The 25,134-nt window shown below is 43.7% G+C and overlaps 1 protein-coding gene across 1 annotated transcript in view; it reads left to right on the top strand.

Annotated features, from left to right (window-relative positions):
* The window catches only part of URB2 (URB2 ribosome biogenesis homolog), a 186,609-nt gene that overhangs the window by 69,128 nt on the left and 92,347 nt on the right, over positions 1-25,134 (top strand). Inside the window, exon 4 of the mRNA XM_063443401.1 lies at positions 12,976-16,273. Within this exon, the coding sequence (XP_063299471.1) occupies positions 12,976-16,273 (3,298 nt within the window). The remainder of the gene's footprint in view (positions 1-12,975; positions 16,274-25,134) is intronic.

Genomic DNA, 25,134 nt, shown 5'->3' with positions numbered 1-25,134 from the left:
CTACCATTTCTTAAAGTAGACACCCCATGGTATTTCAAAAGGCATATTTTGAACCTTAGCGTGGGATCATTTTTCCGCTAGCTTGTACCAGGTGTAGTGGTCATAAGCGTTTTTTCTGCCTTTTTGACACACAAAGTGAGTTTGCACAGTATATTTTGCAAACCTTATGTGTGCTACGACTGTATAATACTTTATATGTTGCTCAGCTATGTCGGCTGAGTACAAAAATACCCCCGTATGTACCTTTGCCAGGTATATGTGGACATCAGAGGGGCACATTTTGGACATAGTCATTCCAGTTTTTTTCAAACTTTAAATTTTTACGCTGTGCCCATGTCCCATTTTAGAGTATTTTACCAGGCTATATAATTCAAACTACCCCACAAAGGCATACCATTTCTTAAAGAAGACATCCCAGGGTATTTCAAAAGGCATATTTTGAACCTTAGTGTGGGATCATTTTTCCGCTAGCTTGTACCAGGTGTAGTGGTAATAAGCGATTTTTCTGCCTTTTTGACACACAAAGTGAGTTTGCACAGTATATTTTGCAAACCTTATGTGTACCACCACTCTATAATACTTTATATGTTGCTCAGCTATGTCGGCTGAGTACAAAAATACCCCCGTATGTACCTTTGCCAGTTATATGTGGACATCGGAGGGGCACATTTGGGACACAGCCATTCCATTTTTTTTCAAACTTTACATTTTTACGCTGTGCCCATGTCCCATTTTAGAGTATTTTACCAGGCTATATAATCCAAATACCCCATAAAGCCATACCATTTCTTAAAGAAGACATCCCAGGGTATTTTAAAAGGCATATTTTGAACCTTAGCGTGGGATCATTTTTCCGCTAGCTTGTACCAGGTGTAGTGGTAATGAGCGTTATTAAATTAATTTTTTAACTTTTTAAAACTTTTTTTACTTTTTAAAACTATTTTTTAAACTTTTGTTTTGCTTATTAATTTTTTTTACAGATGTAACATTTTTCTAAGCTTTTTCTTTTACCGTTAACCCCTAACTAGCAGTAAGCAGCACTAACAGTAAATTCCCCATTTTCCCATAACTCCCACCCACCCCAGCTAGCAAAATATTTAATTATACAATATTTAAATTAGTTAATTAAATAAATTTAACCCCTGAGGGTTAACAAATAAATAAAAGTTAATCGTCAGGGGTTAAAAAAAATTAGATCACAGTATAATACTGTGATCTGTATTTTGATCACTGTAGGCAGTGATAGACTGGCAGGGAAGGGGTTAACTTTTATTTGGACTGGGTAAAGGGTTTATTTTTTTTATTTTTTTACTTAAACGTTATTAAAACTTTTTTTTAACTTAATTTTTTAACTTTTTAAAAGCTTATTTTAAAACTTTTTTTAACGTTAACCCCTAGTTAGCCTAACACTAATTCCCCCAATTCCCCACTAACTTCCACCCTCCCCAGCTAGCTAAATTTATAATTTAAAAATATTTAAATTAATTAATTAATAAAATAAATTTAACCCCTGAGGGTTAAAAAAAAAAGAATTAACCCTCAGGGGTTAAAAAAAAATCAGATCATATTAAAATGTAATCCCTGCCAATTGATCACTGTAGTCAGTGATCAATTGGCAGGGAAGGGGTTAATTTTTTATTAATATGGGTAAAGGGGGGTGGGATTTTAATTTAACTTTTTTTTTTACACACCAGGGGGCAGGATCACTGAAGATCCGTCTCCCTGCACTTCACACTGAACCCGGAAGTGCAGGGAGGCGGAGGTGAGTATACAGAGCACATGTGCCCGCTCTGACATGCTGTCAGAGCGGGCACATGTACTGGGGCAGCCCGATCCGGTGCTCCAGGTCTGCCTCTAATGCAGAGGCAGACCGGAGCACCATTAACCCCACGATCGCCGCGATTGCTGCGATCTGGGGTTAATTTTACCGCGTGACGGACGAGGTCCGTCATCCGTCGTTAAGGGTTTCCCCTGGATGACGGACCTCGTCCGTCACCCGTCCTGAAGGGGTTAAATAAGACAGTTGAAAACAACATGCATCTAACAGCCCGTAAAGCTGTCTCTAGAAACATATACTTTAAAATAACATGATGCAAAATAAACTCACGGAATGCAACCAATCTCCCCCATCATTCACCAGCCATTAATCACTTCACATACTAACTTAACAACTTCTATTGAAATAACAAAATACACAATTAGAATATTTTCTAGCAAAAATTCCATTGCTAACTCTTATCAGTAGCTATGAATAACTCTACGGAACACAAATCTGAATCGCAAGCATGTCACCCCTCCCTCCTCCCCCCTTGCGTCTCACAGAAGGCAAGGAGGGAGGGGTGGGGGGGAAGAGAGGGAGAGGAACAAGAGAGAGACTGCAAGCATGAATTTGTAACCATGTCAGCGCTGGAAGGACAGTTACGTTACAGTTATTGCAAGCAAAGAGACACAAAAACACAACATTTACCCATACTATAGCAGAAAGTAATATGGCCATGTACACATTAGAATAATGCGCATATAAACAGTAAAACACAGCAAATAACTCCTGATCCAGTCAGGTCAATCATAATATAGTAATAATCTCAGTGAAACTCAATACAAAACCCCAACCCTCTACTAGGGTGGTCCTCTGCCATCTAATGGCTAACACAAAATACAAAAACCCCACAGCATTTAAGATTGGGGTAGGGTGGGGACCAGGGATTGTGACCGAGGTCAGGTACATTTCGGTCATTACTGACGGGATGATGGGAGTGGTCACCTCCTGGACACCATGACAGGGCGCTGGCTGGGAGAACTTCCAAGTAACACAATTATTATGATAAACATACAATCTTAAACCTTGTGATCAACCTCTTCCTCAATCCATCCTTCATGCTGAATAGCTTTTGCTGTACGGTCTAAATCATGGTCCAACAGCTTCCCTTTCTTTCCTGTCAGTAACTTACGCCAGCTCTCTGGCTGCAATCTACCGCATGGAGGTACGGTAATTCCACACACTTTAGCAATTTATCAACCTTTTTAACCATCTCTTCTCCTTCTCTATCTTCTACCAAATCACATGCTAACCACCCCTTATTGGGTTTATCTAACTTCTGTCCCATCTTCCCTATATAAGGCGTCCCAGATATAGAGAAAGAAAGAGGAACAGAATGTCTACAGTGCTCGACTGCTACGTAAGAATGAGTTCCTACGTACGTCTTCCCAAAACGTAGACTAGTCACTGATTCCGCCTACCCAAGGCAGCCGCGGATTGGAGCGTGGCAAGATGTGTGTGACCAATCACTTCTCTCATCAGAAAAAGAGAAATAGGAGGGTGTAACGGATCGCCTGGCACCCGACTGGGTACCTCCGTTAATGGATGCTCCTAGCGTTTCCTGAGGACTCCAAGCACTGCAGCAGACACCACAACCACCGAATCAGAGAAGCGTATAAATCCTCTCAAGCATATGAATGCTGTAGACAGTTGAATAGGAAACCATACGAATAGGTTTACACTCCTAGCAGTCAAACTGGAACAGCATACCATAAATCCTCCCCCAATAATGAGACGACACTTCACTTTGAGGGTTAAGCAGGAACTGAGGCTGGCACTCCCAGCCTGGTTTTTCATTACAGTTGTTGAGAATACAGGTCCGCCCACAGGGAGGGACAAAACAACCAATCAATTGGTACAATACACACAGACACTCCCACACAAAATCCTCCCCTCTGCCTGTAATAGGATTACTGAACACAATGGGTAATCTCATTATCACAGGCAGAGGAATACAGTTTTATAAAAAATATCAAAGGGACCCCAAAACATGCAATAACCCCATATAAAGTATATCCTCAGAACCAGGGGATCTGGGTGAACCACATATCCAAAATTCACCCAGATCCATTCAGTAGTTTGGAAGATACAGTTTAATGCAGATTCCACAGAACATATATAGATTATATAAAAAATAATTACTGTATAATGTGTCCCCTGTTGTATAGTTTAAAACTACTGCACGATGTCTTTGTGTGCCAAATACCGGCGAGATGGCACCGTGTAGAAAAGTCACAACAATGTCTGTGAGTTAAAATGGCCGCCATCCATTGTTCTCACCATGTGCTTCATCCATTGTTCTCACCATGTGCCTCTGATACATGAAATGGTGGCCACTCAGTAACTCCACAGTCTGTCCCCAGATGGTTTTTAAAGGGCCAGCAGCAGCACCATACAAATCCAATATGCCCAAATATTGTACTTGAAGGGCCAAATAACCCAGGGGCCATAGTCAGCAGGTAGGAGGCGAGCAAGCAGTCCCCTCCAGGAAACTGGGGCAGACTCTGGTGCAGGGTCCAGTCCGCTACAGAGGGGAAAGTGCAAATAGTACAGAGAGTAAGATAAAAGTAAACACAGGAATCTGTGTGACAGTCAATTAAGACAACATTTCAGTGTAAATACAGTGCATGCATCACAGTTCAAATAAGTTCAACAGTAATCCCTTTCCTTTACTCGTGTGGCCAAAGCCACCTACTTCAATCCCGTAGTACACCTGCAGACCCACCCGCAAGTCCCACTACCACGTGGTGATGGAGACAGCAATACCTGCCTGAATCCACCCGCCACAAAAGTTAAACTGGAACACCCAGCGTCAGCGCTCGAGGCTGCAGTTTTCCACCTCTCTGCAAACAACAAGCAGAGTAAAGTGGTGTCCAATGAGGCTAGCAGTCAAAGCGACACTTATGGGAAACCCCCAGGAGGCAATGAGTCTACACCCCTCCACAGATTCCCCCCCTCTTTTTCCTTCCTGCCGTAGCTACTCGGCACCTAAAAGAGGAAAACAGGCAAACAGAAGATCCCCAGGAAAACTTCCACAGATCCACCCCCCTTTTTCCTTACTACCACAGCCACATGGTACCTAAAAGGAGTAAACAGGCAATCACTCAACCCGGGCACATAAGCTAAAGACAAAACAATGCAAACACACCCAGGCAACATGCAGGTAAAATAGGTATTAACAAATAAGGTATAGGTTCTCTGGGCAAGATATTACCTGTCTTTGATGTCCTCTCGGCAGCCAATCTCAGACGCTGGGGCAGGTTAATCACAGGTGCTGCAGCAAACTCTACCGTGTATTCAGAGGTGATCAATCTCCTCCCTTCCCCCAGGATTCATCCACCCAGCGTCTTCTTGGACGGCTGCCAGATAGGTCATAACCCAGAGCCCCACGTTGATGCGCCAGCTGATATAGCAATCTTTTAAGCAAACAAATAAGTTTGAATGACTATCTGTTCCTGGCCAAATTAGAGATGATTAAAATTGCGTATACGCAGAAGTAAATTCACACTGACACAAGGTTCAGGTTAGATGAAAGAACTTCAGGAAATTTAATGGCATCTGTTAAAAAGTGGGTGCGCAGACCCTTATAAAGGCATTATTACATCACTACAGAATTCAAGATAACATAGAATTATAAATCAGTAATTGGTTAAGTGTTAAGTGGTTAGTTCAAATGCCCTCCCTACTGGGTGTGCCATCTTATGTCATTACTGTCGTCATAAAGTTCTCCTCCAGATTTCAGCGCCATCTTGCTAGCACGAGGAGTTCTCTCGATGGGAGGGGGGGTAGTTTGAGTAGTTTGGCACTGTTAGTTTTCAAGGTTAGTTTCTCAAGGCTTTTAGTAACTTTCACATTTTATTAAGACTAGCTGCTACAATGTTTCACTCAGCAGGAACCTAACATTTCCTGCTGACACACAATTTCTATGGACAAAGCATTCTTATAAGACTATGAGAGCATGAGAAAGAAATATAAGGGTATAGATTTAAAGGGGCCTAATAATTCTACAACAGTTTGTCAGGCACGTCAATCAAATTTTAATTAATTAAATCACATAATTTTGTTAAGATTACTTAAATATACACCTAGAATTTTAATATATATACATATATATGCATTTAAATTCTGCATGTATATTTATGTAGTTATTTATGTAATTATATTTATATATATATATATATATATATATATATATATTATATAAATATTTGCAGTTATTTGTATTTTATATATATATATAGAATGTTATTCTAAGTGTATTTTGTTATATATACAATAAACAATTGGACTGCACTCACAGTCTTTCCAAGTAAGGTTTTCTTTATTCCATCATATTAAAAGCAGATCAACGTTTCAGTCCGCTCAGGGACCTTCCTCATGATCAAATAACATAATCCTAATGTGTGTAAAAACAGAATATATAGCAAATGTAAATTACAAAAGTGACTTACCACTGGGGGGTTAAGAGTTAGTACCGGCGTCCCTGTATATTCACCGCGCATGCTCGTGAAGCTACTTCCCCAACGTAAGCAAGCGGGCCTCACGTGATGACGTCACATTACGCCGTTGTTATGGCGATGCGGCAAACATCACTGTCATGAGTGTGGGCTGTAGGCCCAGCCGAGACAGTGGGGAGAGTGTGGAAGTGACAGGGTTAATGACACCAGATCCCTGGTTACCTGTTGCTAGTCCCAGCAACCACTCAATTAACCCCTTCAATCCCTTCTACACTAACCTCCTAGTACACACTTTACTGCCACCACCAAGACTTTAAACTCGGGCGTCTTAGGTTACCCCACACACAGGAGAATTATAGAATCACAGTTCTACTTTTACTGATCAAACACATATAATTAACCCTTTTTGGTAACGTGTTTACCTGAGCTTTCCTCTGGAGAGTGAAGCTCATAGAGAACAGAGACACAAGCTGATTAAGTAAACATTTTAATCTGACAAAAAAGATTCACAGTGCTGAGCACAAAATACAGAAATAAATGACATACATATAACAAATTGCAAAACAGTTCATAAAATAAAATAGGAGAAAACACAATAAATTCCTTACATATATTTACCCCATATAGAATTCTTGTGGGAGTCTTAGATGGAATAGGTCTCCTAGAAGTTGCTGACCAAAGAAAAAAATGAAGAACTCTCTGGATAGTCCAGCACCCTCATTATATATCTAATATAAAATCACTATGGTGACCGCCTACGGAGAATAACACAGCATAGCAGAATAGAGAAGCCCGGTTACAGACAGATCGTGTATGTGTTGGCTAAACCAAAAAAAGAGTGATATAGAGAATGAGTGATTTAAAAACATTAATATATAGTAACAGTGGAAGCTAGCTATGCAAATGGGTTAAAAAACCATATCAGCTATAATACTGTATTCTCAAACCAAATAACACAGTATATGTGTTTCAACGTGCTTAAGAATGGTTTTATTATGTAAGATACTTCTTGAAATTTAAAGTCCAACTATTCTGATAAAGTGCATTTTAATTGATAAAGTGCTGAGAATTATATAAAGTGCTAAGGAAAAACATAGAGTGCTTAAAGGGACTCTCCAGGCAGCCCTTTTTACTCACCTGGTTCCAGCGCAGGGAGCCTCGTGAAGCCGCGCCCCGAAATAGGCAGACGCGAGCAGGGAGCAATCAGACGCTTCCATTTGGAAGCGTCATTGCTCCCTTGTGCGCATTCATGCCGCCCTATGAAGTCCTAAGCGCACTACTGCGCATGTGCGCGGCCTCGAGCTGAGCTGACTGACAGCTCAGCTCGCGGTCTTTACCCACCCCCTCTCCTCTGCTGACAGGCAGGAGAGAGAAGGCGCGCACACAGTGCTTTCTCTCTCCTGCACACGTCAGACGTATTTTAATACGTCTGACGTGTACATGGCCTTTTTAGGGCCATACATGATAGGAAGTCCCTCTGGTGGCCGTCTGAGTGACGGCCACTGGAGGTATTCCTATCAATCAATGTAAACACTGTATTTTCTCTGAAAATACAGTGTTTACATTAGTTTGCCTGCAGGGAGCTATAGATCTCACCTGAACAACTACATTAAGCTGTAGTTGTTCTGGTGACTATAGTGTCCCTTTGCTGAAAGTGCTAGAAAAAAAATCTATAGAGCATACATAAAGTGCAAAATAGCTAATATTTTACATAATGCATTTTCAAAATCGAACTAATCATTAGTCTGATGCTAGTACTGATTACCTATATACAAAATATAATTATAGAATTATAGTAGTAGAGCGATGACCTGATATGCTTATACTTGTCATTTATATCGATTGATATTATAATAGAGTTAAGTCTCTCTTAAATTTTGAACAATTACATTTACCTATTACAATAGATTTTCAATGTTCTACATGTTGGAAGAAAATAACATTCCTATCCAATGTTTCGCTTACATTGTAGATAACTTTATAATGAGTGACGTATGCTTACAAGCCCATCTAACTACAAGAAAAAAAAAACATTAAAAAACAAATGTAAAACAAGCAGGATATCTTTCAAAGAAAAGAATGATAGGATATCATTTAATTTAAGTTCTTTTGGGGAGACTGTATCCAATTGGAAAAACCAATAGGTTCACCTCTTCGTAGTTCCGGTATGTGGTCAATAGCTATAAACTTTAATGATGCTAATGGGTGTCCTTTGTCCAAAAAATGCTTGCCAACAGGTTTGTCACTGGATCCATCCCTATAAGCTATTCTAATATTTGAGCGATGTCCACGTATACGTTCACATGGTGGTGTCTCGGTTTTTCCTATGTACCATAGACCGCAAGCACAGGTTAGTTTATAAATTACAAACAATGTTTTACAAGTAATAGTGTGATTTATTAGGTACGTCTTACTGGTATAAGGATGATTGAATGTACATGCTGGCATCATGTGGCTGCATGTCACGCAGCCTATACATCTGACACTTCCACGTCTTTGTTTCTTCTCAACCGGCTCATAACTTTGGGCTGGGTCAGTTTTCACCAATAGAGCACACAAATTCTTGTTGCGCTTGTAACTGTTTGAAAATAATAGGAAGTTCGAGACAACACTATGTGAATGTATACATGGACATCGCTCAAATATTAGAATAGCTTATAGGGATGGATCCAGTGAAAAACCTGTTGCCAAGCATTTTTTGGACAAAGGACACCCGTTAGCATCATTATAGTTTATAGCTATTGACCACATACCGGAACTACGAAGAGATATCCTGCTTGTTTTACATTTATTTTTAACGTTTTTTCTTGTTGTTAGATGGGCTCGTAAGCATACATGTGACTCATTATAAAGTTATCTACAATGTAAGCGAAACATCGGATAGGAATGTTATTTTCTTCCAACACGTAGAACATTGAAAATCAATTGTTATAGGTAAATGTAATAATTCAAAATTTATGAGACTTAACTCTATTATAATATCAATCGATATAAATGACAAGTATAAGCATATCGGGCCATCTCTCTACTACTATAATTCTATAATTATATTTTGTATATACCGTATATACTCGAGTATAAGCCGACCCAAATATAAGCCGAGGCCCGTAATTTTACCCCAAAAAACTGGGAAAACTTATTGACTCGAGTATAAGACTAGGGTGGGAAATGCAGCAGCTACTGGTAAATTTCTAAATAAAATTAGATCCTAAAAAAAATATATTAATTGAATATTTATTTACAGTGTGTGTATAATGAATGCAGTGTGTGTATAATAAAAGCAGTGTGTATAATGAATGCAGTGTGTGTATGAATGCAGTGTGTGTATGAATGCAGTGTGAGTGTATGAATGCAGCGTGTGTGTATGAATGCAGCGTGTGTATGAATGCAGTGTGTGTGTATGAATGCAGTGTGTGTGTACGAATGCAGTGTGTGTGTACGAGTGCAGTGTGTGTATGAGTGCAGTGTGTGTATGAGTGCAGTGTGTGTATGAGTGCAGTGTGTGTATGAGTGCAGTGTGTGTATGAGTGCAGTGTGTGTATGAGTGCAGTGTGTGTGTATGAGTGCAGTGTGTGTATGAGTGCAGTGTGTGTGTATGAATGCAGTGTGTGTGTATGAGTGCAGTGTGTGTGTGTGTGTGTGTTGCAGAGCCTTGGTGGGGGGTGGGCAATTTTTTGGTAATTTTTTTAATTTTTTTTAATTTTAATTTTTCTTATTATTATTTATTATTATTATTTTTTATTTAGTTTAATTATTATTATTTTTTATCATTATTTATTATTTCATTTAATTTTTTTTTTTATTTTTATTATTACTATATATTTTTTTCGTCCCCCCTCCCTGCTTGATATATGGCAGGGAGGGGGGCTCTCCTTCCCTGGTGGTCCAGCATTGGTAGTTCAGTGGGGGGGAAGGGGGGCTGGCAGAGCTGTAACTTACCTGTCCTGCAGCTCCTGTCAGCTCCCTCCTCCTCCGCGCCGTCCGTTCAGCTCTTCTGTCGGCTCACACTGTAAGTCTCGCTAGAGCCGCGGCTCTCGCGAGACTTACAGTGGGAGCTGACCGAGGTGCTGAACGGACGGCGCGGAGGAGGAGGGAGCTGACAGGAGCTGCAGGACAGGTAAGTAAACTCTCTGCCAGCCCCTAGTCTGTATTATGGCAATGCAAATTGCCATAATACAGACTATTGACTCGAGTATAAGCAGAGTTGGGGTTTTTCAGCACAAAAAATGTGCTGAAAAACTCGGCTTATACTCGAGTATATACAGTTAGTAAATCAGTACTAGCATCAGACTAATGATTACCGTATATACTCGAGTATAAGCCAACCCAAATATAAGCTGAGGCCCCTAATTTTACCCCAAAAAACTGGGAAAACTTATTGACTCGAGTATAAGACTAGGGTGGGAAATGCAGCAGCTACTGGTAAATTTCTGAATAAAATTAGATCCTAAAAAATGATATTAATTGAATATTTATTTACAGTGTGTGTATATAATGAATGCAGTGTGTGTTTAAATGCAGTGTGTGTATGAGTAGTGTGTGTATGAGTGCAGTCTGTGTGTTTGTGTGTGTGATGCAGAGCCTTGGTGGGGGGTGGGCATTTTTCTTTTTTATATATCATTATTATTATTTTAATATTATTATTAATATTGAATTTTATTATTATTTAAATTTTTATTTACTTTTCGTCCCCTCTCCCTGCTTGTTAGCTGGCCAGGGAGGGAGGGGGGGGGGGCTCTCACTCCCTGGTGGTCCAGTGGATGGGCTGTGTAGTAGGGGGGCTGGCAGCGAGCATTTACTTACCTCTCCTGCAGCTCCCTCCTCCTCCGCGCCGGTCCGGTCAGCTCCCTCTGCAAGTCCCAGTGTAAGTCTTGCGGCCGCGCGGAGCGTTGCCACGGTAACCCATGGCAACGCTTTGACCCCGCGGCTCTCGCGAGACTTACACTGGGACTTGCAGAGGGAGCTGACCGGACCGGCGCGGAGGAGGAGGGAGCTGACAGGAGCTGCAGGAGAGGTAAGTAAACGCTTCCTGACAGCCCCCTGTCTGTATAATGGCAATGTAAGTTGCCATAATACAGACAGTGACTCGAGTATAAGTCGAGTTGGGGTTTTTCAGCACAAAAAATGTGCCGAAAAACTCTACTTATGCTCGAGTATATACGGTAGTTCGATTTTGAAAATGCAATATGTAAAATATTAGCTATTTTGCACTTTATGTATGCTGTAAGCACTTTATAGATTTTTTTTTTCAAGCACTTTCTATATTATGAGCACTTTTGGCACGTTTAAGCACTCTATATTTTTCCTTAGCACTTTATATAACATTCAGCACTTTATCAATTAAAATGCACTTTATCAGATTAGTTGCACTTTAAATTTCAAGAAGTATCTTACATAATAAAACCATTCTTAAGCACGTTGAAACACATATACTGTGTTATTTGGTTTTAGAATACAGTTCAAACACTTAAATAAGTGATGAATACAGTATTATAGCTGATATGGTTTTTAACCCATTTGCATAGCTAGGTTCAGCTCTTACTATATATTAATAGGAACATGTTTTTAAATCACTCATTCTCTATATCACTCTTTTTTGGTTAAGCTAACACATACACAATCTGTCTGTAACCGGGCTTCTCTATTCTGCTATGCTGTGTCATTCTCCGTAGGAGGTAAACATAGTGATGTTTGCCGCTTGTTTACGGAGGGGGAGAAGCTTCACGAGCATGCGCGTGAATATACAGGGACGCCGGTACCAACTCTTAACCCCCCAGTGGTAAGTCACTTTTGTAATTTACATTTGCTATATATTCTGTTTTTACACACATTGAAATTATGTTATTTGATCCTGAGGAAGGTCCCTGAGCGGACTGAAACGTTGATCTGCTTTTAATATGATGGAATAAAGAAAACCTTACTTGGAAAGACCGTGAGTGCAGCCCAATTGTTTATTGTTTTGAATATTCATACCCCAGGACTGGCACCTGGCATTTTAGTCTTCAAGCCTGAGTGCAAGGACTATTTAATATCTTGTGTGTGTGTGTGTGTATGTATATATATATCTTGTATATATGTAATGCCATTCTAAGTGTATTTTAATACTAATATATGTACTTATATTAACATTAAAATACACTACATATGACGTTACATATATATTTATATATATATATATATATATATATATATATATATCTCCACACATTTATTTTAAACATGTTTAATAAATTTTTTTGTATACTTCCCACTAGCAGGGGGACTGTCTGACAGTCCAGACAGTCTCCGTGCTGGCAGATCCACAGCCAGATATAGGGGGCCATGTGATTGCTCTCTGATTTGCTGTGGGAGGGCTGCCTGGGCTGTCAGGCAGTCCTCCCGAAGAGGATCGCGGTGAAGGTAAGTACAGCGGACCTCCTGGGGCTGCAAGCCGTTACGGCATTCTATGCCACTGCAACGGCTTTAAAACCCATTTAATGCGGGAAGGCATAGAACGCCGTAACGGCGTTAAGAGGTTAACCAATAATTTAGGTAAATATGCCTTCTACAGCAGATAAATGTATTATCACTTTTGCACATACCTAAGCTAGCTTGATCTTAGATAGGAGAGTGTTTCTTTAATGGTTTGCAGCAGTTTAAAATGAATTTGTTTGTACTCATGTGTTATTTTTTTTTTTTTTTTTTTTTTATGTATTTTAGGCCATAAATGACTGTATTGCAGCATCTTGTACTCACCAAGGACTGAGGGACGGTATCAGCACTGTGCTAAGCTGTTGTCAAGGCATTCTATCTACACCTTCACTCTCCTATGTATATACAGCAAAATTTGAGTTGATAGTAGACCTGCTAAGTAAATTATCTATTTTAGCTTGTCAGTATTTGACTTCAGAAAAGCCAATCACCCCATTAGTATTTGATCTACTTCAAATATCCTTCACACAGTACATTCAGATACAAAGACAGCAGACTAATCCAAACAGAGTGTTTTCACATGTACTATCACAGTTATTTCAGCCATGCCTACTTTTGAGACATGCTTTGAACACCCGATCATGGAACAAAGAAGATGATAATCGTGTGCGCCATCAGCTAAGCAAGGATCTTCGAGTTAAAGCAGAGGCTGTTCTTCAGATGGGACTTTTCCAGTTTGAGCTTCTGCCGTCTTACATAGAAGAGCTGCTCCCTGAAAAGGATCAGACTGAAAAGAAAAAAGGGTCACTCAAAACACTTTTAACACCGATAGGTTCCATGTTGGTTAAACTAAGGGATTGCAGCTTCTTTGACACCAAAATATACACTTCAGTTGTAAACAATTCAATCCCTCTTCTGTACAAGCTTTTTTTGGAGTCCTATTGTAAAGATGACAACCAACTTACCTGTTTCTATATGTTAGTCAGACTTTATGAGTGCCTTCAATCCACTGTTATTCCTGAGCAAGAAGACTTCTCTGTTTCATCCAATGGGAGCGTGCCTTTTTTTGCTCTTGAACAAATGCTAAATCTTGTCCTCAATCATGATGTTTACAGTGTTGCTGTAGATCGCATAAGGCACAAGGAAATTCAGTACAATTTCTACAGAAAATTATCAGAGATGCTTGTGTGCAACCCATGCACCTCTACACCTGCTTGGTTTAGGTGCCTGAAAACGTTAATCTTGTTAAACCATATGATTGTTGAACCGGATCTTGATGATCTGGTGTCATGTGCTTGGATTGATGCTAACATTTCAGACATGAAAGTTAGGAAAGCACAGGAAATATTGATTGGAATCCTCTTGCAGACATATGCAAAGCTTCGCCAGTTCTCCAAACTTTTCAAAGAAGTTCTGATTATTATATGTCGACCAGCAATTGATGAACTTAGAGAGCCAGTTTTCTCTCCTCAAATAACTAAGAAGCTTTCTGAACTCATGCTAGAGCTTCCTCCAAGCCAAATTTTAGATATCTGGGACATGATATTGGAAAAATGCCATACTTTTATTCTTCATGGCATTAAAGGTGATTCTGATCTATCCCTAAAATTATACTCTCTTGCATCTATGTTGTATTGTTTTATTTTTAACATGAAGACCATGGACAATATTACCCCTTTACCCGTTCTAGTTTGTTTCCAAACTCTCATTAAAAAAATGAAGGACAAATTGATAAACCCTTTACTTAAAATTATTAAAGATCATTGTGCAGACACTGATTCAGCAGATTGTCTCCAGAAACTATGTGACTCTACTCTTCTGTTATGTTACACTTGGTTAGAAGTGAATACTGTTACCTCATTGAATTGCAGCAAATATTGTTCCCAGCTTGAGAAACTGACGACTCCCACAGACTGTCCTACTGAAGGTTGGGACTATTCATTATTCCTTGAAGATAAAGACTGTTGGCAGAAGGTAGTCAGGTTGTCTGTGCGATCTGTTGGTAGATACTGTTTACTGCTGCTGTGTGTTCAGAAAATGAAATACATATTAATACAAAATAAATCTCTAAGTGAGAATGAACTGTTAACTCTACATGCATCTGCATATTTCATTCTTCATCATGAAGGTAATCTCCAAGTAACCAGTGCCAATGAGCCTTGGAGTGGCAATGCTTGCACAGTGAATGCAGATTGCTTTGCAGCTGCTCAATGGCACCTTATAATGTCAAACTTTGTAATAATTCATCCATACTTGTCTGCAGAAGACACCTATAGTGTAGCTGAAATACTTGTGGAAACCCTACTTTCTGGACCTCATGCACAAGCAAATCAAGATACAGAAATTACACTCAAAACAGTCTCTGCAAGCCTACTCCAAAGTGATTCTTTTCCAGAAATGCATCTCACGCAAAGTGCATTCATAACCAGCCTCATTGAAAAGTGTGCCATGAGCAAGCACAAAGATTTGAGTGTGACACTAAATTTTTTTTGTTCGAAAAACCTACCATGGCATGAAAATGCTCTTTATTTTAACAAAACAGCACCCCAAGAATTCATAAGTGCTGCAGTTAACAAAGTAAATCATGACTTTTCCTTGTGCTGGGCTAAAATGGAAAATGCATCACAAAACATCTTGTTAGCTAGCCGATCACGCAATTGTGAAAATCTGAGTGAAAGGGATAAAGACTATCTTATATGTGTGATAGAATGCATTTCTTTATTGAAGCCTGACGCTCTATCAAGCTCTGATCAAAGTCGCTGTTTTCTTTTACTACTTAGTTTGGCTAAGATAGGCTGTTCACCCAGTACCCTTGGCCTGAAGTCTGCCTGTTATAAACTCTTGACATATTTGATAACCGGAAAGCATTCTAAATCAGTGCTCAGGCTGCTGTATGCTAGTGACATTTTCGAACTTGTTTTTAGTTCACTTTTGGCCACAAAATGGGAATTAAGTGATATAATAGTGCTGCAGAAGGAATGGCCACATTTTATTGAGACTTTACGGTCATTTCTGGAAAGCTTGATTTGTTTAATAGCAAAAAGAAAGAGCTTTCTTCTTAACGTGGAAAAAATGTTGGCCTTTGTGGTACGTTCCATCCCAGATCCAGAAAGTACAGATTGGAACTTCTACGTGGGGCATTTGATTCTTGTAGCTTTCACAACATTGTGTACAATCATGACGCAGTGCCTCCAGAAACAATGCTCCCATGAGCAGCATACTGAAACTTTGTCCACACTGCTGAATCAAGCTGTAATGAATATGGGTACAGTAATCCACCTATGTCTAAAAGTCAGTGATTCATCTCAAATACTGCCCTCTTTTTTTGTATCGTGCATCACAACACTTCTTAAAGCTGAGTTAGTTATTTTGCCATTAATGGATGTTGCCTGTGACAAAGTCGAACTTAAGCACATTGAGCTGTACAAACGTGTCTGCTCACAAATTCTGAAAGAGATTTACTATGCAGAGAGTCAAACTGTTTTCCTGAAATCTGCCTCACGCTATTTGGCAATCTGTGTTGGAGTAAAGGAAATTTGCATGTCCCAAGAAAGTCTGATAAAGTTTCTGAAAAAGCTTTTTATGGGTAAGTGTGACGCTTTTTTTTTTCTATCTGAATGCAGTTTGCTCATTACTTTTTTTTGAATTTTCAAATGTTTGTGTTAACAGTCTGTAGGTGCCGCGGGCAGCGAGAAGTTGATTTAACATACAATAAGCAAGTCTGACATTATGCACCTTGTGTCATGAAAAAAGTTTGAATGTCAATGTAATGTCAATGTCAAAGGACCACTATAGTCACCCAGACCACTTCAGCTCAATGAAGTGGTCTGGGTGCCAGGTCCCCCAGGTTTTAACCCTGCAGCTGTAAACATAGCAGTTTCAGAAAAACTGCTTGTGTTTTCATTGCAGGGTTAATCCAGCCTCTAAAATCGCATTGAGCATGGAGAATGTCCATAGGAAAGCATTGACCACTATGGGCGGTTTGAATGCGTGCTGCTCCACTCGGGAGCTGACGTCGAAGGGGTAGGAAAGGTAAGTGGCTGAAGGGGTTTTAATCTGAGGGTGAAGGTAACTGAATGTTGACAAATATACAAGTCGATACACATTTGTTTGTAAAGGAAGATATTTAGTCATGGAAGCAGTCCATACAATCACACTCACTGTCAAGATGCCCGTTTCTTGCATCCATCCATTCCATTCACTCCTCTTACACTTCCTTAAAGGACCACTATAGTACGTGGAAAACAAACTTGTTTTCCTGGCACTATATAGTCCTTAGGTCCCCCCGACCTACTCCAGTCTGATAATGACTCCTTTACACATATTCTAATTTTAGAAAAATGTGAATATCGTGCAAAAGTTCATTTATTTCAGTAATGCAACGTAAAAGGGGAAACTAATATATGAGATAGACGCATTACGTGCAAAGCAAGATAGTTCAAGCCGTGATTTGTAATAAGTGCGATGATTATGGTTTACAGCTCATAAAAAAAAACAAATCTCCGTAAATTAGAATATTACATGCAATCAATAAAACAAGGAGTGTACATAGAACAATATCGGACCTCTGAAAAGTATAAGCATGCATATGGACTCAGTACTTGGTTTGGGCCCCTTTTGCAGCAATTACTGCTTCAGTGCGGCGTTTCATGGAAGATATCAGCCTGTAGCACTGCTGAGGTGTTATGGAAGACCTGGATGCTTCAATAGTGGCCTTCAGCTCTTCTGCAATGTTCGGTCTCATGTCTCTCATCTTTCTCTTGGCAATGCCACATAGATTCTCTATGGGGTTCTGGTCAGGCGATTTTGCTGGACAATCAAGCACAGTAATCCCACGGTCACCCACTACTTCACTTCTGTCTCGTTTTATGTGTAAGGTCATAGCGTGCATTTGATAGGGGTACAGTATGTGATATTTATATATATATGGACGGTTGCTTACTTGTGGGATAGTAATTTTGGGCAAGGGTAGTGCACCTAACCCGTTTCATTTTTAAGCTGTCCTAGGTTGTGATTGGCCATTCGTAAAATCTCAGTGTCCAGTCTGCACATCCTGATGGCCATGGTTTTGGGCTAAGTCTTAGCAGGCGAATGAGTGCGTGCTGTTGCCTCCTCAGAGGTATGGTGTTGCCGTTTGGGTGTGCATATGTCAGCTCAGGTCTAGTCCTGTCTGGATCGTACTGAGAGGGTTGCGGCCTCTCAGTGGCAGGTTGTCAGTTAATGATCCATGTGCCAGGTTGGCAGCGGTCTTAGTCTGGGTATGGTACAAGGTGATTATCACCGGTGGTATCGTACGTCTCGTACCTGTGGGGTGTTGGTGGATTAGGTGCTCTTGTCTGGGGGGTACCTTACTTCCCTCCCTCGTGAGTTGGCTGAGGAGGTTTGTGCGTGGTGTTGGCTGCATGTATGGGTTCCCTGGGCAACATTGTGGTCTTGTCGTGTTAGCAGTTTGTATGTTTCCGACATGTCTGTTGCTCATTGGCAGGTGAAGAGTCGGGGAGGGTGGGCCAGTGATGTCGGGGTTGTGTTCGGGGGGGGGGGGGGTCTTTGTTCGGCCTGGGCCGTCTGTGTGTGTGTGTGGTATGTTCCTCCAGAGTGGAGGAGTATTGCATCCAGAAGCCAGGAGTGACGGAAGGGCGTGAGGGTGAGGAGGAGGGGGTCAGGTCTGGAGGCAAGGGATGGGATCTAGTCGGCTCCGGGTCCCCCCACCGCCCCACGCGGGGAGGCATCCGGAGGTGGCTCCGCCGTATGTGGTGTCCTTGTTTCCACTATGGGGGCTATTCTATCACCGCTGAAAGTTGTGTGTTTCCGGGTTGGGTAGATTGTTGTTAGCCTATGTGTCCAGTGGTACCAGATTTTTCTTTGATTTTTACCCCTAAGATAGGCATCTCTAGCATCTTGATCTATCGATCTATATTGAGAACCGTGAAATTAAGACAAAAGTTTTCTTCAAAACGATAGATTCTAATAGTTTTCCACCAAGAGTGGACACCATCCCAATTGGCTGATGGGCGTTCCTAAAAGTCAATTCGTTAGGATACGTAGAAATTGCAGCAACCTCGATTCTTTAAATTCACAAGCAGAAATTTGGAGAAGCCGTTTTTTGGGAAAAGGTTATCCTCCTGAATTTCTAGATGCCGAGATCGATAGAGTGGGGAAAATTTACAGAAATAATATCCTTATGGACAGGAAGAAAGACACCACCATTAGAAATCCTATTTTTGATTTCTCCTTTAATACTCAATATAATTCAAAAGCATTTGATATACAAAGGATCATTAGAAAACATGGGGGGGGGCGTGGCTAGCCGTGCATGGAGTGAGTCGCACACCGCTGGAGCTCCGCAACCTCGGACCACAAAGCCCCATATCAATGCCTTATTACACCACTAAAATGGGTAAAACTAAGCGCCAGGGCACCCCAGGGCCCTCTGGATCCAGCCCACAAAGGAAAAACGCCGGATCGCTGGACGATTTCCTCACTTATCCAGACGGTCCCAGAACCGCGAGACACGCGGACAAGATGGCGGCCGCATCCCCAGGGGCTGAGAGTAACGCAAGCTCGGAGCCGGGCGCGACAGGAGGAGACCCTCTATCTCAAATCACGGCCGAACTGGCAACCATTTCTGCAAATATGCTCTCAAAGAGCGATAAGACTGTCATGGTAGCGGAGCTGCGGTCGGCGATACGAGAGGAGATACAGGAGGTACGCAGGGACCTTACGGCACTGGAGGAGAGAGTCACAGAGCTGGAGGGGGAGAACCTTAGGGCCATACAACACTCCCAATCTGCAGATCATGCCACAGCAAGGCAAGGCTCAGTGCTACTTGAGCTCCGCAGGCAGGTGGAGGACCTGGACAACAGGGGGCGACGTAATAACATTAGAATTAGAGGCCTGCCAGAAGTTGAACAAGAAAACCTAACTACAGCCCTCACGCAGTTATTTACCCACATCCTGGGCGAAGATGCCCCAGAGGACTTAGAACGCGCCCACAGGGCCCTACGTCCCCCCAGGAGAGACGGCCTACCACGTGATGTGATCTGCTGCCTCCTGTCCTTTCAACTCAAGGACGCCATCATGAGAGCGGCGCGCCCTCAGACAATCACCTTCCATGAGGCCACTATCTCGCTCTACCAGGACCTGTCCACCCTCACATTAGACGCACGAAGAGCTCTAAGGCCTCTCACGCACGTCCTCCAAGAAAAACGCATTCCCTATAAATGGGGCTTTCCCTTCAGCCTCCAGGCCAAACGGGGGAACACGTGGTGCACACTGAGGTGGCCCAACGACGTACCCAGTTTCCTGAGGACAATGGAACTGCCACCGGTCACCATCCGCAACTGGATCTTGGATCAGCCACCGACACGTCCTGAACACCCTGAAGTGCCTGAACCACTCCGTAACCAAGCACGGAGAGACACACAGCCTACGCGCTGGGGAGGCCCCGACGGGCCCGAAGAATAGGTTGGTCCACGCAGACTCCGGCCCCGGCGCTTCCCTGCCCTCCTGCATAGACCTAACCTGCTGAGGTTACCCCACGGCTTCCACGATGACAGCTAAGTACTCACACTTATATCCATAGGGGTAACGCCACGTTTACCATCATAACTAGGGTATGGGGGCCCGGGGCCTACAGTCGGGGACACCACGGGTATCCGGGGAGGGCCTGTACTCTATATGGAGAGGTGCGGCGCCCCGGTTCTGCCTCCCTCACATGCAGTGCCGATGCCCGGGACTCTACCCATGGCCCAACCTAAAAAAGAACTGTTTCGCTGACCCACACACCAATTAACGCTGCTCCACATGCTGACCCATCAACTGGTACCGGGAGAACAAACACTAATCCCGGGTTGGGTGGCGGGGGGTTTGAGAAACTTGGGGGATATTTTCTTGGGTTGGAATGTCGTATGGTATGTGAAAAGTAATCTGTTCTGTTAAGTACAAGCTAACCCGCCGTTTGTTAACCTTATTGTTTTGGGGTCTTAGCTTACTCAGCCGACATGTTTGCCACGTTATCGCAGCAATTTAGCCCCCAGATACCAGCTGCCCCCCGCGCTTAAAGCGGGACACCCCTTATGACTCCTTAGCCGGGATGGGGGAGGGGGGGGGGGGACCGGGAGGGGGTCTGGACTAGCCAGAATATTGTAAGAAGCATGAAATACTACCAGTAATGTTATGTACCAGTTAACCTGCTCACATACACCCATATTGTCTGTTTTCCTATGTATGCCCGAATGCTATGTTTGCCATGCTACCGTTGTATTTTCGTTCCCGGGGCCCTGCGGGCCCCCAGACTAGTGCTGGGATGGCCCGCATTGCCCCGGGACGGGATGTTTGAGGGGGTCGAGGGACCTTGGAGTGGTTAAACTTAGCAGGAATATTGCAGGAAATGTACAACTTTATTAGATATGTACTGCGTGTGCAAACTTAATCTCTTCTATCTGTATGTTATGCATTTTTTAGGCTTGTCCGGCCGACACGCTCGCCAGGTTAACGCAGCTGTATTGATACTGGATGCTTTGACTTTGGCCTCCCCCCCCCCCCCCGCTGCCACCCCAGACGGCCTGGTAACGGCCCATGAGCCGGGGAGCGAGACCACTCGCTGCGCCTTACCCTCCACACCATAGTTGAACCGCCCCTGCCGTTGCTGCCCCCTAGAGACATAGCGAATGACGTTACACCCCCCTCCGGCCCCCGTTGCCCTACTGCTCAGACGCCTCAGAGGATCCTTAACAATCCCGCCAAGACCAAATGCCCTGCCCGCCCACGCTGCAATACCACAGAGACCCTCGGTGGATGTACCAGCTTATCTGAGACGTGGGCCGAGGGTCTGCTCCGACAGACCACACCCGCCTGACTTCCTTGACCCCCTGCGACCGGCCCTCTTGTAAATTAGGTCACCCTAGCACGACCTAGGGCTACGGTTGCCTACACTCCTAGGCCCCTTAACGGGCGAACACCCTAACCTACCCAACCCCCCTCACCCAACCGTCCCTTACTACCCTCAGTTTCCCCTATCCCCCCCCTTCCTACCCCCGGTGCCACGCTCCCTCCGCACGTACGGTGCCACTATACAGCCATGGCGTCGGGCTTCCGACCCTCGCCTCTACTCCTGAGGACGCATAATGTCCGCGGCCTTAACTCCCCCGATAAGAGGCGGCACCTGCTACGCACACTCTGGTCACAAAAGGTCTCAGTAGCGTTTCTACAGGAAACGCATCTAAAAGGGGGTGATGCCCCACAGGTCAAAGACAGGCGATTTCCATTAGGATACTACGCCAATCACCCCGACGCTAAACGTGCAGGGGTTGCCATCATCTTCTCCCACAACACCCCATTTCTTGTCTCAGCCACACAGGCAGACCCCATGGGCAGGTTCCTATTTGTTAAAGGTACGGTAGCTGAACACAAGTACACGTTCGCCACAGTATATTGCCCCAATAAAGGACAACACCGATTCCTAGCAAAAGCCCTCGCGAAGTTAGAGAGATTCCGGGAAGGAACCTTGATCCTAGCTGGCGACCTCAACATCCCCCTGGACCCCCGGATGGACTCATCTGCGGGCACCAGCACCATCCCCCCACACTTTATCCGACAGGCCAAACAAGCCCTGTCCAGATCGGGTCTGGTAGACTGCTGGAGGGTGGCGCATCCTGAGGATAAAGATTTCACATCCGCAGCACACAATTCACATACTCCGCAGCACACAATAGGTATAGCAGGATAGACTTCCTAGCCCAAGAATACCTCCCCTTCCTGATGTCTTCCTCGATAGGGATCCAGCACGACTCGGATCATGCACCGGTCCGAGCCACACTTAAATCACCGCTTTTCAAACCCAGTGAACGCCACTGGAGACTAAATTAAAACATACTGACGGACAACAATGTTGCCACACAATTAGCCCAAACACTGACCCAATACTTTGAAGAAAATGTCAGGCCAGATACTGCACCCCTCACAATATGGGAGGCGCATAAATGCGTAATACGGGGACACATGATTAAACTATGCACCCAGCGGAAAAAGGAACACATAGCCAAAACACAGGAATTGATACACGAAATAGCCACCCTAGAGACAAGACATAAAAGTGACCAGACGGACGATACCTACCGACGCCTCACAGACGCACGTAGACAGCTCAGGGACCTGCTATCCCAGAATTTACTCCAAACCATACGCAAGTCCCACAGACACTTTTATGAGTTCTCTGACAAATGCGGTAGGACACTAGCCCGTACCCTGAAGCAGAGACAGAGGCAACATCACATCCACCAGATTAAGGGGAAAGATGGGACGCTGAAAAGGACACCGACTGATATTTTGCAGGCCTTTAGGCTCTTCTATGAGGAGCTATATAACTTAGACACCACCACGCGACGTTCAGACGGGCCCCAACACCGACGTAACATAGACGCTTTCCTCACAGAACACGTAGGCCTAGCCGAGGAACTAGAACAACCACTTACCGGGGAAGAACTCGCCACCGCACTTAAAAGTTCTAAGTCCAATAAGGCACCGGGCCCCGACGGTTTACCGGTCTCATACCTGCGGAGGTTCAAAGACGTACTGCTCCCACATCTGTTACGGGGTCTCAACTCCTTGTTGGAAGGTGGTCGGTTCCCGACAGACTCCCTACGCGCCACGGTCACGGTCATACCAAAGGAGGGGAAGGATCCCACTGACTGCGGGAGCTACAGACCGATCTCGCTCCTCAATGCTGACCTCAAGCTCTTTGCCAAAACTATAGCCATGAGACTCTCCCGCGTCCTCCCCACTCTGGTCCACCCAGACCAGGTAGGGTTCATCCAGGGACGGGAAGCTCGAGACAACACCATCCGAGCCCTACACATGGTCCACTCTGCCCGGTCGACAAATAGAAGCCTAGTCCTGGTCTCCACAGATGCGGAGAAGGCCTTCGACCGGGTAGACTGGCAGTACTTCAAAGCCACCCTCTGTCACATGCAGTTTGGCCCCCACATACGCTCATGGATCCTCGCCCTATATACTAACCCGACGGCCCGCATTCGGATTAACGTCGGTCTCTCTGCCCCCTTTGCCATTCGGAACGGAACCAGACAGGGCTGCCCCCTGTCCCCCCTCCTGTTTGCCCTCACTCTAGAACCTTTCCTGGAGGCGGTCAGACGAGATGGGGGAAGCACCGGGTATAGGCACCACCACACAGTGCATAAAGTGGCCGCCTATGCCGACGACATGCTATTTTTCCTAGACAACCCCACAATCTCCTTCCCCAATCTCCTCCGAGCCTTCAGAATCTTCGGTGAGATCTCCAACCTTAAGCTGAACAAAGGAAATCGGAAGCCTTGCCGATTTCACTCGCCGCCGAGAGAGTCACGCATTTAAAATCACAGTTTCGCTTTTCCTGGTGCGACGCTAAACTCAAATATCTCGGCGTCTGGCTGCCCAGTGACCTAACACACCTGTTCCTGTACTTTCATTCTGTTTTATTTAAGCCTCATTAACATGTATAGTATAACCGCATTAACATGTATCCTATAACCTCATTACTATGTGCAGTTCCAAGGCAAGTCAAACGTGTTAATACAGCAAACAATATGTCCCAGCAGCACTTGCTCACTGGCAGACAGAGTACCTACCCACACCACACCTAGCTAAGGAATATAGCAAAGTCATGAAGCGCACATAGCCTCAATATCTATTGTATAAACACTACTGTACAAGCCATGTCCTTCATGTCCTTTGTCACTCCTCTGTCTACCCCTTCTTACCACACAGGCTAAGCCAGTTTACTCACACTAACAGAGGAATCTGCTGACGAAAAGCTGCTTTCCCTATAAGAAAAGTGATTCCTAAGTCTAGATGTAACACAGAGCACAGCTTTACTCACCTAACTATACTATTAAAGCGAAGTACAATTATTCACTGTTATAATTTACCTGTCACTCACCACGTCTTGCTTAAAGGGAAACTCCAGTGCCAGGAAAACAATCCGTTTTCCTGGCACTGGAGGGTCCCTCTCCCTCCCACCCCCCAATCCCCAGTTGCTGAAGGGGTGAAAACCCCTTCAGTCACTTACCAGGGGCAGCGACAGGTCCCACGTCGCTGCTTCCTCCTCCCCCGCCGCTCCTCCTTCTGGTTACGTCGGCCGGTGGGCGAGACTGATCTCGCCCGCCGGCCGAGGAGACCTAATGCGCATGCGCGGCAATGACGCGCATGCGCATTAGCGCACCCCATAGGAAAGCATTGAAAATGAATTTCAATGCTTCCCTATGGGGAATAGAGCGACGCTGGAGGTCCTCACACAGCGTGAGGACGTCCAGCGACGCTCTAGCACAGAAAACCTGTGCTATGAAGCAGGAAGTGTCCTCTAGTGGCTGTCTAATAGACAGCCACTAGGGGAGGACTTAACCCTGCAAGGTAAATATTGCAGTTTTGAAAAAACTGCAATAATTACACTTGCAG

This window comes from Pelobates fuscus, chromosome 2, assembly GCF_036172605.1.
Source record: "Pelobates fuscus isolate aPelFus1 chromosome 2, aPelFus1.pri, whole genome shotgun sequence".
Taxonomy (NCBI): domain Eukaryota; kingdom Metazoa; phylum Chordata; class Amphibia; order Anura; family Pelobatidae; genus Pelobates; species Pelobates fuscus.
The sequence above is the reverse complement of the archived record's forward strand: the minus strand, read 5'-3'. Positions and strand labels throughout refer to the sequence as shown.